Source organism: Dromiciops gliroides, chromosome 1, assembly GCF_019393635.1.
Source record: "Dromiciops gliroides isolate mDroGli1 chromosome 1, mDroGli1.pri, whole genome shotgun sequence".
NCBI classification, from domain to species: domain Eukaryota; kingdom Metazoa; phylum Chordata; class Mammalia; order Microbiotheria; family Microbiotheriidae; genus Dromiciops; species Dromiciops gliroides.
Genome location: NC_057861.1, coordinates 675,434,542 through 675,446,722, shown reverse-complemented (window position 1 = coordinate 675,446,722; position 12,181 = coordinate 675,434,542). Strand labels below are relative to the sequence as shown.

Sequence of the window (12,181 nt, the reverse complement as noted above, 5' to 3'; positions counted from 1 at the left end):
TTCAGCCCTTATTTCCCATTGTCCTTTGAGTGACATGGTCAACCTCATGAGAGGTTATCCTTAGGAAGACCTAGACCCAGAGTAATTTAGGAGAAGCCTGACACCTGGTCCTTACCCTGACAAACAGGAGAGGTCTTGGCTGAGCTGGGGTAGGGTTGGGGGCTAATAGAGATAGAACCCCTGGATTTAGTTGGGGTTCCCAATCCTGAGGGAACAAATGAGAGCTCTGGAGAAGAAAACAGGGGGGAACGAAAGGAAATCGAGTCAGGGGGTTACCTATGGGGCAGCATGTCCTAGCAGAAAGAGAGCAGACTTGGGGTCAGGAGACCTGGAATCAAATCCTGACTCCTAGACTTACTAGCTGTGTGACTTCTGCTAGTCACTTCATCTCCCTGGGCTCAGTTTCTTCATCTGTAAAATGCAGATAATCATAAGCATGCTACCTACCCCAAAGATCTGGTGTGAGCAAGTGCTTTATACAACTCAGACTGCAATCTTAAAGAGCTATGGACATGGGAAGTGCGTATTCCTAGGCAGCCTAGCTTCTGAGGCCAAGATCCTGGCTCATCTAAGTTTCATAGCTCCCCCAGCACCATGCTCTGCACACAGTAGGTTCTCTGTGCACAATCCCGATGGAATGAAGGAATGAGTGCTGCAGGACAGTTCCAAAGTCTAAGCAGTCTGGGGAGAGAAAAAGGGAAAGAAGGTCAGCGTGTGAGTGTGTGAATGTGGGGGAGTGTGAGAGTGAGTGAGTGAGTGTGTGTGTGTGTGTGTGTGTTTGTGTGAAAGAGAGTATCTGACTATGACTGTGTGTGTGAGTGTGAGTGTGTGTAAAAGAGTGAATGTGTGAAAGAAAGTGTGAGTATATGTGAGTGTGTATAAGAGTGTGTGAGTGAGGGTATATGTATGAATAAATGTGTGTGAATAAATGTGTGTCAAAGAGTTAGTGTGTGCATGAGTGTGTGAGTGTGTGTGAAAGAGAGAGTATCTGTGACTGTGAGTGTGTGAGTGTGAAAGAGTGAGTGAATGTGTGAAAGAAAATGAGTATGTATGAGTGTGAGAGTGAGTATGTATAAGTGTGAGTGAGTGAGGGTGCATGTGTGAGTGAGTGTGTGCATGTGAGTGTGTGTGTTTTGGGGGGAGTCTCACAGTCCCACAGAGCCCCTGGTGTCCCATGGTGGGGGTGGCCCTGGGAAGGGGAGGCAGGGGACCCAGGAAGCTGGCGGGGTGCGATGTTCTGAGAGGGAGAATGAAGTCGAAGTCCAGGGTCAGTGTCCAGGACAAGATCAGGGTCCAGGGCTGTGAGCAAAAGTCTGGACTGGAGAAGGTGAAGACCAACTTCCCCAGACTGAGCTAGGGGCAGGCTGGAGCTGAGGTGGGCGGGGTCGTGGCCAGAAGGGCCCAGGAGCGGGAATGATTAGGGAGGAGGACGCACGGGTCCGAGGTGGCGCCTGCGGAGAGCCGAGCAGAGGTCTGGGCCCAGAGCCTGTGGAGCAGGGGGAGGGGAGCTTGGGGGAGGGAAGAATGGGGAGAGGGGGGACAAGCGGCTGGGGCGGGGCAGAGGAAGGGCCGGAGGACCCCCGGCGGGGCCTCACCGGCTCAGAAGAGGCCGCAGTCCTTCAAGTTCTCCTTGATGATGATGTCGGTGACCGCGTCGAATACGAACTTGACGTTCTGGGTATCTGTGGCGCAAGTCATGTGCGAGTAAATCTCCTTGACGTCCCGCCGCATGTTCAGCTCCAGGAACTGTAGCTTAATGTAGTTGCCCGCATCCTCGTAGGTGTTGGGACCTGAGGGGATCCGGATGGAGAAGAGGTTGGTCTTGTGGACTCTGATCGAGCTCAACTCCCCCACCCTCCCTGCCATCCCTCAGCACCCCGCCCCTGCCTAGCGCACCCGACTGGATCCCAAAGGGTCAGGGCAGGAGAAGGGGTGGAGGAGGGTGTCAGGGATGGAGGATGGAGGAGGCAATGTCGGGGATGGTGATGGGGTGGGGGAACAGGGGTCAGAGCCAGGTATGGAGAAAGCAGGATAGGACAGAGATAAAGGGTCCTTGATAGAGAAGTTAGGACTGAGACTGTGTTTGGGGGCGAGTTGGTGATGGAGATAGAGGGCTGAGGATGAAGGAATCATGGATAGGGATGAAGGAAGGGTCAAGGGGTGAAGGGTCAGGATGCGGGATGTAGGGTCAGGGCTGTACATGGAGTTAGGGAGGACTTGAGATGGAGCATGAACACTGGATACTGTGGGCAGGGTTTGGGGATAGAGAGTCAGGCATAAAAATAGGATGTCTGGGATGGGGGTGAGTTAGGCAGAGGGATGGGTTCAAGGGCGGAGCTTAAGAACTGGGGGGGAGGATCTCCATTCAGAAATGGAGATGGAAGGTTATAGCCCAGGTTCAAGAATCTGTAGGAGGCACCCACAGGAGAGCCCCCTCCCCAAGTCCACCCCCTAAAAGGACTCCCAGAGATGATGCTAAAGCCTGGTAGGGATTTTGGTGGAGATGGGTCGACATCTAGTGGTCACACCTGGAGCATACAGGCCCCTAGAAGTGAGGAGAGCTGATTCTGAAGTTAGGAGCCCTGGCTCAGGCAGGGGCAGTGGGGCTAAGGGTTTGGCAGCTGGGCAGGGGCCTCTCACCGTCATAATCAGGGAAGCAGATGCTGAGATGGGCCTTCTTAATCTTCTCGGTGAAAACATCCTTTTTGTTAAGGAACAAGACGATGGAGGTTGTGGCAAAGTAACGATGGTTACAGATGCTGTTGAACAGGTGGAGACTTTCGTGCATTCGGTTCTGGGGGGAAGAGAGGAGAGAGAGCAGGTCGGGCGCTGACAGAGCCGTGACTAGGAATTCTGGCCCCGGGGGAAATTCATTTGAGGGGAAAGGGTTTGATCTTGTTCTTGTGTGGGAAGAGACTTGGGCACACTGTCCCTGTGGGTGAGTGGGGACGGGCTTCCAGTTTCCTTTCTCTAAGCAAGAGAAATGTCAAGGTACATCCCGTGGAAGTCATGCCGTGGGTCCCCATGACGATATGTCCTGGATAGGTACAATCATGCTGGGAGATAACGTAGCCCCAGAATCTGGCCTAGTCCCCTACTGCATGCCTGGTGCCCAAGCCCTGATCCCTGATTATCCAAGAGAAGGCAGCAGATGAGGTGGCAATCAGGAGGATAATGGTAGGCCTGGAAGAGGGGCTTCATGGCTAGGGGAGCCTGAGTATTGGCCAATCTAGAGCTAAGTGAGTGACAATGGACAAAGGACCGTGAGGTGCAGGGATAGACTGATAGACCAACAGGGAAGAAGACCCTGATACTAACCATTGACTGACCCTCCCCCCTCCTCCCCAAGGCTTTCCCCTCAAGTTAGGGGCTTCTTTAAGATAAGAGCCTATACCCACCACTTCATCATCTTCTACCAACACCATGTCGTAGGCGCTGAGAGCCGCAATGAAGATGATGCAGGTGACACCTTCGAAGCAGTGTATCCATTTTTTCCTCTCTGAGCGCTGGCCTCCCACGTCAAACATTCTGCCAGAGAATAGGGCACCTCCTGGGACACCACCCCCTGATCTGACCCCAGGCCCCCTCCATCCTTTACTGTAGGAGGAGGGGGCCTGACCCATCCCTCTTGGAAAAACAGACAGTAAACATCTAGCGAGCCCCAGGGCCTGAGGTCTTCGAGGCAGGGGAAGCTCATAAAAGGAGGCCATTGGAGCAGAAATAGAGGTGGGGATTGTTATGGTTGGTGATGGAGGGCACATTGAGAGGGATGGAGTGTACAGGAAGGAGGTGAGGGAGGCAGGGTGAAAGCTCAGGCAAGGAGATGGAGGTCTTAAGGAAGAGATAGAGGTAGGGGCAGCTAGGTGGCACAGTGGATAAAGCACTGGCCCTGGATTCAAGAGTAACTGAATTCAAATCCATCCTCAGATACTTGACACTTACTAGCTGTGTGACCCTGGGCAAGTCACTTAACCCCCATTGCCCCACAAAAAATACAAAATAAAAAAGGAAGAGATGGAGGACCCAAGGCTTGGAGTTGAGGAAGAGGGATGGTCATGGAGGGGGATGGAGGGCTCAGCGGTGGGGAGATGGAAGTTCAATGAAGAGGTGGAGAGCTCAGGAAAAGAACAAGGCCTCACAAAGGGGGATGGAGGCTCAGTGAGTCTGGCCTCCTCACCTGAAGTTGAGGTCCTTGAAGGAGAATTGGGTCTCAATGATGCCTGTTGTCTTGACTCGGGACCTCAGCACGTCCTGCTCCGTGGGCACATAGCCAGGGGTCACCAGCCGCTCCAGGTCTGAGAGGTAGCTGACCAAAGGGTACATACAACCAGATGGGGTTGGGAGGGAGCCCTAGCAACAGAACTGGGGATATTCTTGGATCTCTGCTTGGAGACCCCAGGGGAGACCTGGTTTTACAACCCTCTCTGGTGAGGAAACTCCTACCCATGTAGGTTGTCACTTTCTCTGCAATGTGTGTAGACTGGTACAATGGAGAGAAAGCTGACCTCTGAACCAGGAAGACCCAAGTTCACGGCCAACCACTGAGTCAGGGCCTCCTTGCAGGGCATGGGGATGGCCAGGGCCACTCCCTGAGTAATGGAGCATGTGCTCAATGACTCTTGACTAGGGGCCCTTTCCCAGAGGCATTGAAATGGCCCTCTCCCACCCACCCACCTGTTTTCCTCCCCCCATTCTCTCCTCTTTCAGATCTACCCTCCATCTGCCTCTGAGCCCGCTGGGCAGCTCCAGGCTGCTCCCCATTGCTTTTACTCATGCCTTGCCCTCATGCTTGACCTAGGCCTCCCCTTTCTTCCCCTCCCTTTTTTCAAGGCCCACCCCCCCAAAATAGTGAAAGTGATTTTGGCCTAGCTTGCTCTGCTCAGGCCTTTCCTTTCCTGCTCTTACATTTTTCTTGGCACTTTGCTTACATCTTGGATTCTCTTCTCTGACCAGGTCTTTGAGGAGGTTAACTGTCTTGTTTTCATCTTTGTACTCCTAATGCCAGGCACGGGGCCCTTCCTACAGTTGTTATTTTGTGAATATTCAGTCAGCCAACAAGCATTTATTATGTGCTTACTCAATGCCAGGCACAGTGCTAAGCAGGGGCAGAAAGAAGGCCCCTGCCCTTGGTCTCTAATGGGCAGACGACTATGTACATACAAGATGTAACTGTGTAAGTAAAACGTTATCTTGGATGGGAGGCACTAGCAGTAATGTGGCTCTTCGAATTGAGGTGGCTTCAGGCAGTAGCTAGAGGCTGAGGCTTTGGGCTTCCGGCCTGGGGCAGCCTCCCCACCCTCTGCCCCCCACATTTGGTTCCTGGGGTACCCCGGGACTCACTATCCTGCTGAGTCGTTGAGCTGGTATTCAGAGGCTCGGTCAAAGCAGGCCTGAATTCCCGAGTCCTTCCACAGTCGTTGAATGATGTCTGACATCTCCTTGGGCATTGTTCCCTCCTCGATGGTGTCTGCCATATGCATCAGCTTCCTTGCATCATCCTGGGGGTAGTTAAGGTCATGGTCAGAGCTCTCTGGGGTGGAGGATGGGGGAGACAGGGAAGGAGGGGATGAAAACCAAAGCATGGGGATGGAGGCTGGGGCAGGAGTTAGAGGTGGGAAAAGGGAGTTAATAATAGATAGCCTCTCCTTGATGTGATTGGCTGTAGCCCTCCTAGACCTTACCTATCTAACCTAATGATTCTTGTTCTACCCTTCCCTTTTCTGAATGACCCAGCTCAAGGACTCTGGGTCTCAAGGCTCCCAGACCCATCTCCACCTTGGGTGACCTGTCCCAAGTATCCCTGCCTCCCATCACCTCCCAGGTTTCCTGCCCCCCAAACTCTCTGAGTAAACCAACTCCATCTCTTCTAGAGCTTTTCTGAATTATGGTCTTATCAATGCCCTTCCCAGCCTCCATTATCCATCTGGGTGACCCAGACCAGAGGTCTCCGCATGCCTACAAGAGCATTCCCCCTCTCCCCCCATCCCTAGTGATTCAGGTCCTACCTATCCGTGCCCTACTAGACCACTTTTTGAGTACTCAGGGGTCAGGGCTCCCCACCCCCTTATCTGGCAAAATAAAAAGAGCACTAGACTTGGATGAGGAACTGGGTTTGAGTCCCCTTTCTGGGCCTCAGTTTCCCCTCTGAAGAATGAGGGTGTTAGATTCAATGACCCCTATGGTCCCTTCTAAACCTGAAGCTCTGTGATTCTACCAGCGATGTCCAAAGCTCCCGGTCTGCATCCCTCCACTAGGAACTCTGCCTTGCCCCCACCCTATGCCTGCTAAACCAGAGCCTTACTTGTCTGGCTGAGTCTCCATACTGGATGTTGAGGGTTGTCATGGCCCGGACAATGGCCAGAATGGATTGCAGGGTGTTGCCATAGATGATGGCAATGAACTCCAGGCACTCCTCCAGGGAGTAACCGTCTTGATGGATAATTCTGGGGACAGTCAGGAAAGAGTGGGATCAATCAGCAGTAGGCGGGAGTCAATCTGGAGGTCTTGGGGCAGGACAATGGGTCTGACGCTCTGGTTGTTATTGGTGGCGGTTGTGGGGGTGTGTGTGTGTCTGTGCATGTGTGCACCAAGCCAAGATATACGAGGTCTGGGCCTTTCCTAGAAGGTGCTGCTCAGGATGGGGGAGAGGGGGAAATAGATAAGGAAAACACTCACTTCATCTGCTTAACGATGGTGCTTTTTCCGGACTCACCAGCCCCTAGAGACAGAAATACAAGTCGGTGTGAGCTCCCTGTGTTACCTGTCTTTGATAACTGCCCCAATGCCCTGTACCCAGTGAGCACTACTTGAGTCAATAAAGGCCTAGGAGTAAGTTGAGGGGATGAGTGGACTCAAAAATACAATTGGAAAGAGGATGGAGAATGCTAGACCTTGGGACAAGGGCTGTCCCCTAAGAGATCCATGTCAGGGCTAAGTAACCCAAGGACTTGTCTTTCAAGGGAAGGGTCTCCAGGGCATCATTGCTCCCCCTCCTGCCTCTCCCCAGGGAAGGAGTATGGCATCCAATGCTCCCCCCGCCACTCACCCCACTGGGTCAGGGCAAGGGTGAGGTGGGATGTCCGGCCAAGGATCACCCTGAGAGGCTAAGAGGGAATTAACTTCTTTCTGGGCTGGCCCTTGGGATCCGGGTAGGTTGGGGGGATGGGGCAGTGAGAGGAGGAAATTAGGGATTAGAGAAGAAGAGTAAGGGAGAGAGAAAGAGAAAAAGAAAGAAAGGAGGGAGAAAGAAGGAGGGAAAGGAAGAAGAAAGGAAGATAGCTAGGTAGAGAGAGCATTTATTAAACTCTTAGCAAGTGTCAGACAGAGCACTAACCCCGGGGGGGATGCAAATACAAGCAAAACAAATAGTCCCTACCCTTACTTTCTGATAGGAGAAGACAATATGTAAAGAGGAAGGGGGAAGGATACTAGTGGGGCAGTGGTAGAACCAAGGCCTCTGTTCAGCCAAGTGTTCTTTTGGTGTATTGGGGTTTTGGAGGGCTATGGGATGGGGGAGGGGAATTAGGGCAGAGTTAATGGGATCAATGGGTTTAGCCTCTTCCTATCCCTGAACCTCCCCTTTGCCCCCACCCCCACCCCAGCATATCTTCTGCTACCGCCCTGAGGAAAGACTGAGATCCTACATTATTCACCTAGAAAGAGAGGCAGCTAAATGACTCAGTAGCTAGAGTGTTGGTTTTTATTTGTTTGTTTCTTTGTTTGGGGGGCAATGAGGGTTAAGTGACTTGCCCAGGGTCATACAGCTAGTAAGTGTCAAGTATCTGAGGTCGAATTTGAACTCAGGTCCTCCTGAATCCAGGGTCGGTGCTTTAACCACTGAGCCACCTAGCTGCCCCTAGAGTGTTGGGCTTGGAGTCTGGAAGAACTGAGTTTGAATCTTAACTCAGACACATAATAGCTGTGTGATCCTGAGCAAGTCACTTAACCTCTGTGTGCCTCAGTTTCCTCATCTGTAAAATGGGGATAATAAGTGTTGTTGTGAGGATCAAATGAGATAATAATTGGAAAGTGCTTAACACAGTTCCTGGCACATAGTAAGTGCTATATAAATGTTAGCTATTATGATTAAAAATCACTTTGCAAACCTTAGAGGTAGTATTGTTATTGTTATTATTAATCCAAAATTCCATTGTACTGAACAGGAAAATTTTAGCCAACCTCCCTTTATTACCATCTATGGGTATTCTGCCCAGCAGAGCAATGCCCTTGTGGCACCGAGATGACCTTGGGTTCTCAAGGGGCTATGTCAGAGGAAAGATAGCTCTAGCAATTTCCACCAGGGTGTAAGGGACCACCAAGTGACATACAGAGCTTGCTGTCCCAAGGCCAACCCTGCTAAGAAGGGAGAGGCTGATGTGAGGAGGCTGGCCACCAAGTGATGAATTCTCTGGCCCTGGTGACCCATGAAACAATACAACAGACATGCTCTGGGAATGTGTGTGTGTGTGAGCCAAACCTTTGTAACTTAATACCCAATGCATTTTAAATGTCCTTGGGGAATTGGACTAGCAGAAGTGTCCTGTAGGGACCACAGTGAAATGAAGATCTGAGGCTCATAGGAGCTTAGAGCTGGAAGGGATCCTGGAGGCCTACAGTCTGTCCTCCTTATGTTACTGAGTCTGAAGGAAGGGAATTGACTGACCCAAGGTCACATGAAGATCAGGGATGGGAACACAGCAGCTCTGACCCCAAACCCAATGCTCTTCCCACCCTAGTAGTTCAAATTCTTCTCTAAGGTCATGGCTGCCTCTGATGTATCTGTTTGGTAACTGGATTAGTTATTTGTTGTTCAGTCGTGTCCAACTCTCCATGACCCCATTTGTTGTTTTTTTGGCAAAGATACTAGAGTGGTTTGCCATTTCCTTCTTCAGTTCATTTTACAGATGGGGAAACTGAGGCAAATATAGTTAAGTGACTTGCCTGGGGTTATATAGCTAGTAAGTGTCTGAAGCCAGATTTGAACTCAGGAAGATGAAAGATACCTGGGACAGAACCCAGTACTCTGTCTACTGTACCACCTAGCTGCCCTGGATGATGCAGATGGAATTAGCTTAGAGCAAGCTGATTTTTATTATTATTACAAAAGAATTTTTCACTTTACAAAAGGACTCCCCCAAGAGCTCCCTCTTTACAGAGTGATACCCCAGTGGTGCATTTAATTGTTTGTTTACAGATACTGAAAACAGGGTGCACCAGAGCACTGTCAGGTTTTAAGACTTGACTTTGTTACTCACTGTGTGACCTCTGGCAGTTCAGTTCATCTCTCTGTGCCTCACTAGCCTCTTATGTAAAATTAAGAAGTTGGATTGGAAGGTCTCTAAAATGTTTTTTGGCTCTGACATGCTGGGATTCTCAGAATTTCCTTGTCTATAAAATGGGCATGATAATCACTGCCATAAGCCTCATCTTGGGCAGAAATGAGCCCCAAAGGAGTAACCAATCTGAACATGCTTCATAAATGGAAACATCCATACATGCCTGGTGGCTTGGTTATAATTATTGAGTTATAAACCTGATTGAGGTTCAAAGCTAGAAGGGACCTTAGAATATCGGTATGTTACACATACATTGTCTCTAGGACCTGGACTTTTGCTGTTGTGGGAACCTAGGCAGATGACACATTTTTAAGTTATTTGAGAGGTTAACTGACTTTCCCATGGTCACATAGCTGAGAAATATGAGAGGTGAGATTTGAACCCCATTACTCCGGATGCCAACCAAGCTAGTACATCCACAACAAACTGCTTCCCCCTTCATTTTCTATATGTTAAGGACTTAATCCATGTTTTTTGGTTTGAATTAAGTTGAATAGAAATGGTGGGCATCTTAGAACACAGAAAGGATCTTAGAGATGACCTAGTGTGTCCCTTCTCATTGTTCTGAGGAAGAAAATGAGGTCACAGAGGGAAAGGGAGTCGCCTAACATTTTGCAGCTTATTAATGATGGAGTTGATTCTCAAATCCAGGTTTCTTTGATTTAGGTACCTTTTTAGGGGTCCTTAAGCAGAGCCCCTGGACAGAGAAAACATCCAACCTTTGAGAGAAGGACCAGGGATGAATGGGGCCATGATCAGATTAAAGGGGTGCCTCTGCTTTCCCCATCTATTCATTCATTGATTTATTCAGTGAACATCTTGGGGCACCTGTTACCTCCACAATCTTCTAACAGAGGCCATTTGGACTCCCCAGATAGCTTAAAGGGTAATTATTTTCTTGTCAAAATGTGCTCAGGTAGGCTGGGGTGGGGGGATACCTACTTTACAGAAGATTCCCTGGTGAGGTGCTATGATTCATTTCCCAAAAGGTCCTTCCCTTTCCCCAAAGGGTCCTTCATCACTCCCTTGTACAGTATTTGGAATGAGGTCCAGTTGTCGCCAAGCTGTTTGGGTGTTCACCCATCATATAAAAAGAAGGGACCTGTGGGCTCCCTGCCCAGCCTCTCGGGAGGAAGACAGCAAACCTTTGCCCAGATTTCCTTTCATTGCCAATGCAGGATTTGCCGGCAATGCAATTCACCCATCCATTCTTCTCTCCCACCTCCACTTACCCAGCAGAAGCAGCTTCACGGTCCTGGCATCTTTCTCTGCATCTTCCTTGAGCTTCTTTTCCAGCTCCCTTGAGTGTTTCTCCTCAGCACTGGCTCCAGCCCCCATCTTCCTGGTAGGGCTGGGGGAAGAGGGTGGACTGAAGGGCAGAAAATGGAGTCCAAACTCTTCAAACCTCGGGCTTAGCCCGGGGCCCCTGGCCCTCTTCCCTGGTACCCTCTTGGTCCCGGGAAGTTCGAGGACAGAGTGAGTGGGGCCCTTCCATACTCCCTCCCGCTGGGGACTGCTTAGCAGGATTTAGGGGCAAAGGGGTTGCCTGGGAGCCAATCAGGGCCAAGGACAGGTGAATCCGGCTCAGGAGAGCCCCTGTCCCCCTCCTCTCCCAGCCATAATCAGGCAGTGGCCCTGTCCCCAATCCCTTACAAGCTGACTCTGTGTTTTCCCCCCTTACCTCCAATCTGGGGGCCGGGTAGTTAAAGCATCTTCTTTCTCAGTCCTGGAGAGAAGGGAAGCTTCCCCCATGGACACAGAGAATGGCTTTTCTATGGGTATCCTGAGTACTTGGCACAGTGCTTCACACATAGGAAGGGCTTAACCATTTTTTTGATTCATTTGTTAGTAGAAGCCAGAAATAACCTTGAGCCTGGATGTTTGCTCCAGTCCCATCCCTGGGTCACCCCCCCCCCCCGAGACCTCCCTGACCCCCAGGAGTGCATTTAGGAACCTTGAAGAGACCCAGGAGACGGGCAAGAATAATGCTTGAGCACTGACCCCATCCCTCCCCACAGCCTACACAACTGGAACTCAGAGACATCCAGGGCTGGGGAGGCCTGTGAGGAGTCTGGACCCCCCCCCCTGCCCTCCCCTCCATCCTGTCCTCCCCCAGGTGGCAGCAGACAGAACCAGCCTCCAAGGTGATCTGGGGACATGTACTCGGGCACCTTGCTCTTCTTGAACTCCTTCTTGTGGGCAAAGGGAAGTGATGCAGGCTAGAGCCCCAGGACAGCCGACCCTGGGACTCTGCAGGCAGGGGACATCTGTGACAGACTGGTCATGAGCCTTGGCTGTGCCCCTGTGTACATGATTGCATGTGATACCTGGGGGAGCCTCTGTAACATCATTGTTTATCTATTTGCTGTCTTGGTATTTGCATATATTTGAATCTGCATGTATATGCACTACATGTATATTTATGTGATTCACTAGTTCTAGAGTCTGTTAGAGTTGGGTGGGAAGGAGAGGGAACAGATATTTTAAAAGCACCTACTAAAAAAATTAAAATTAGAAAAAAAACCCATTAAAATAAAGCACCTACTATGCGCTAGGCCCAGGACAGTGTTAAGTGCCTTACATATTATCTCTTTTGATCCTCACAACAGCATCGCTGGGAGGTAGGTGCTAGGATCTCCATTTTGTTATTGAGGATACAGTAACTTGTCCAGGTCACATGGCTAGTATCTGAGGCCTCATCTGAATTCATATCTTCTTGACTCCAAGGCCAGCATTTGAGCCACTGCACCATCTAGCTGACCTTAGAGGTCTTCTCTTCCAACCCCCTTATTTTACAGAGTAGTAAACTGAGGCCACTCAGCAAATTAGTGGCAGAACCATTAATG

General features: G+C 50.4%; 1 protein-coding gene across 1 annotated transcript; it reads right to left on the bottom strand.

Annotated features, from left to right (window-relative positions):
• Positions 1 to 1,599: 1,599 nt before the first annotated feature.
• GNAT1 (G protein subunit alpha transducin 1) lies at positions 1,600 to 10,673 on the bottom strand. Its single transcript, XM_043976090.1, has 8 exons — positions 10,568 to 10,673; positions 6,676 to 6,718; positions 6,302 to 6,443; positions 5,341 to 5,498; positions 4,178 to 4,306; positions 3,399 to 3,528; positions 2,641 to 2,794; positions 1,600 to 1,790 (listed from the first exon to the last, which is right to left on the bottom strand). Exons 1-8 carry the CDS (start codon positions 10,671 to 10,673, stop codon positions 1,600 to 1,602), a joined length of 1,053 nt encoding a protein of 350 aa, XP_043832025.1.
• Positions 10,674 to 12,181: the final 1,508 nt, after the last annotated feature.

Bases quoted from the DNA above. Each gene is read 5' to 3' on its own strand.
- GNAT1 (XM_043976090.1), bottom strand. From the start codon at position 10,673: ATGGGGGCTGGAGCCAGTGCTGAGGAGAAACACTCAAGGGAGCTGGAA. The intron at 3,529-4,177 runs GTGAGGAGGCCA...ATTCTCTGGCAG, and splicing joins TTCAAGGACCTCAACTTCAG to AATGTTTGACGTGGGAGGCC. The intron at 2,795-3,398 runs GTGGGTATAGGC...TCTTCCCCCCAG, and splicing joins TGGTAGAAGATGATGAAGTG to AACCGAATGCACGAAAGTCT.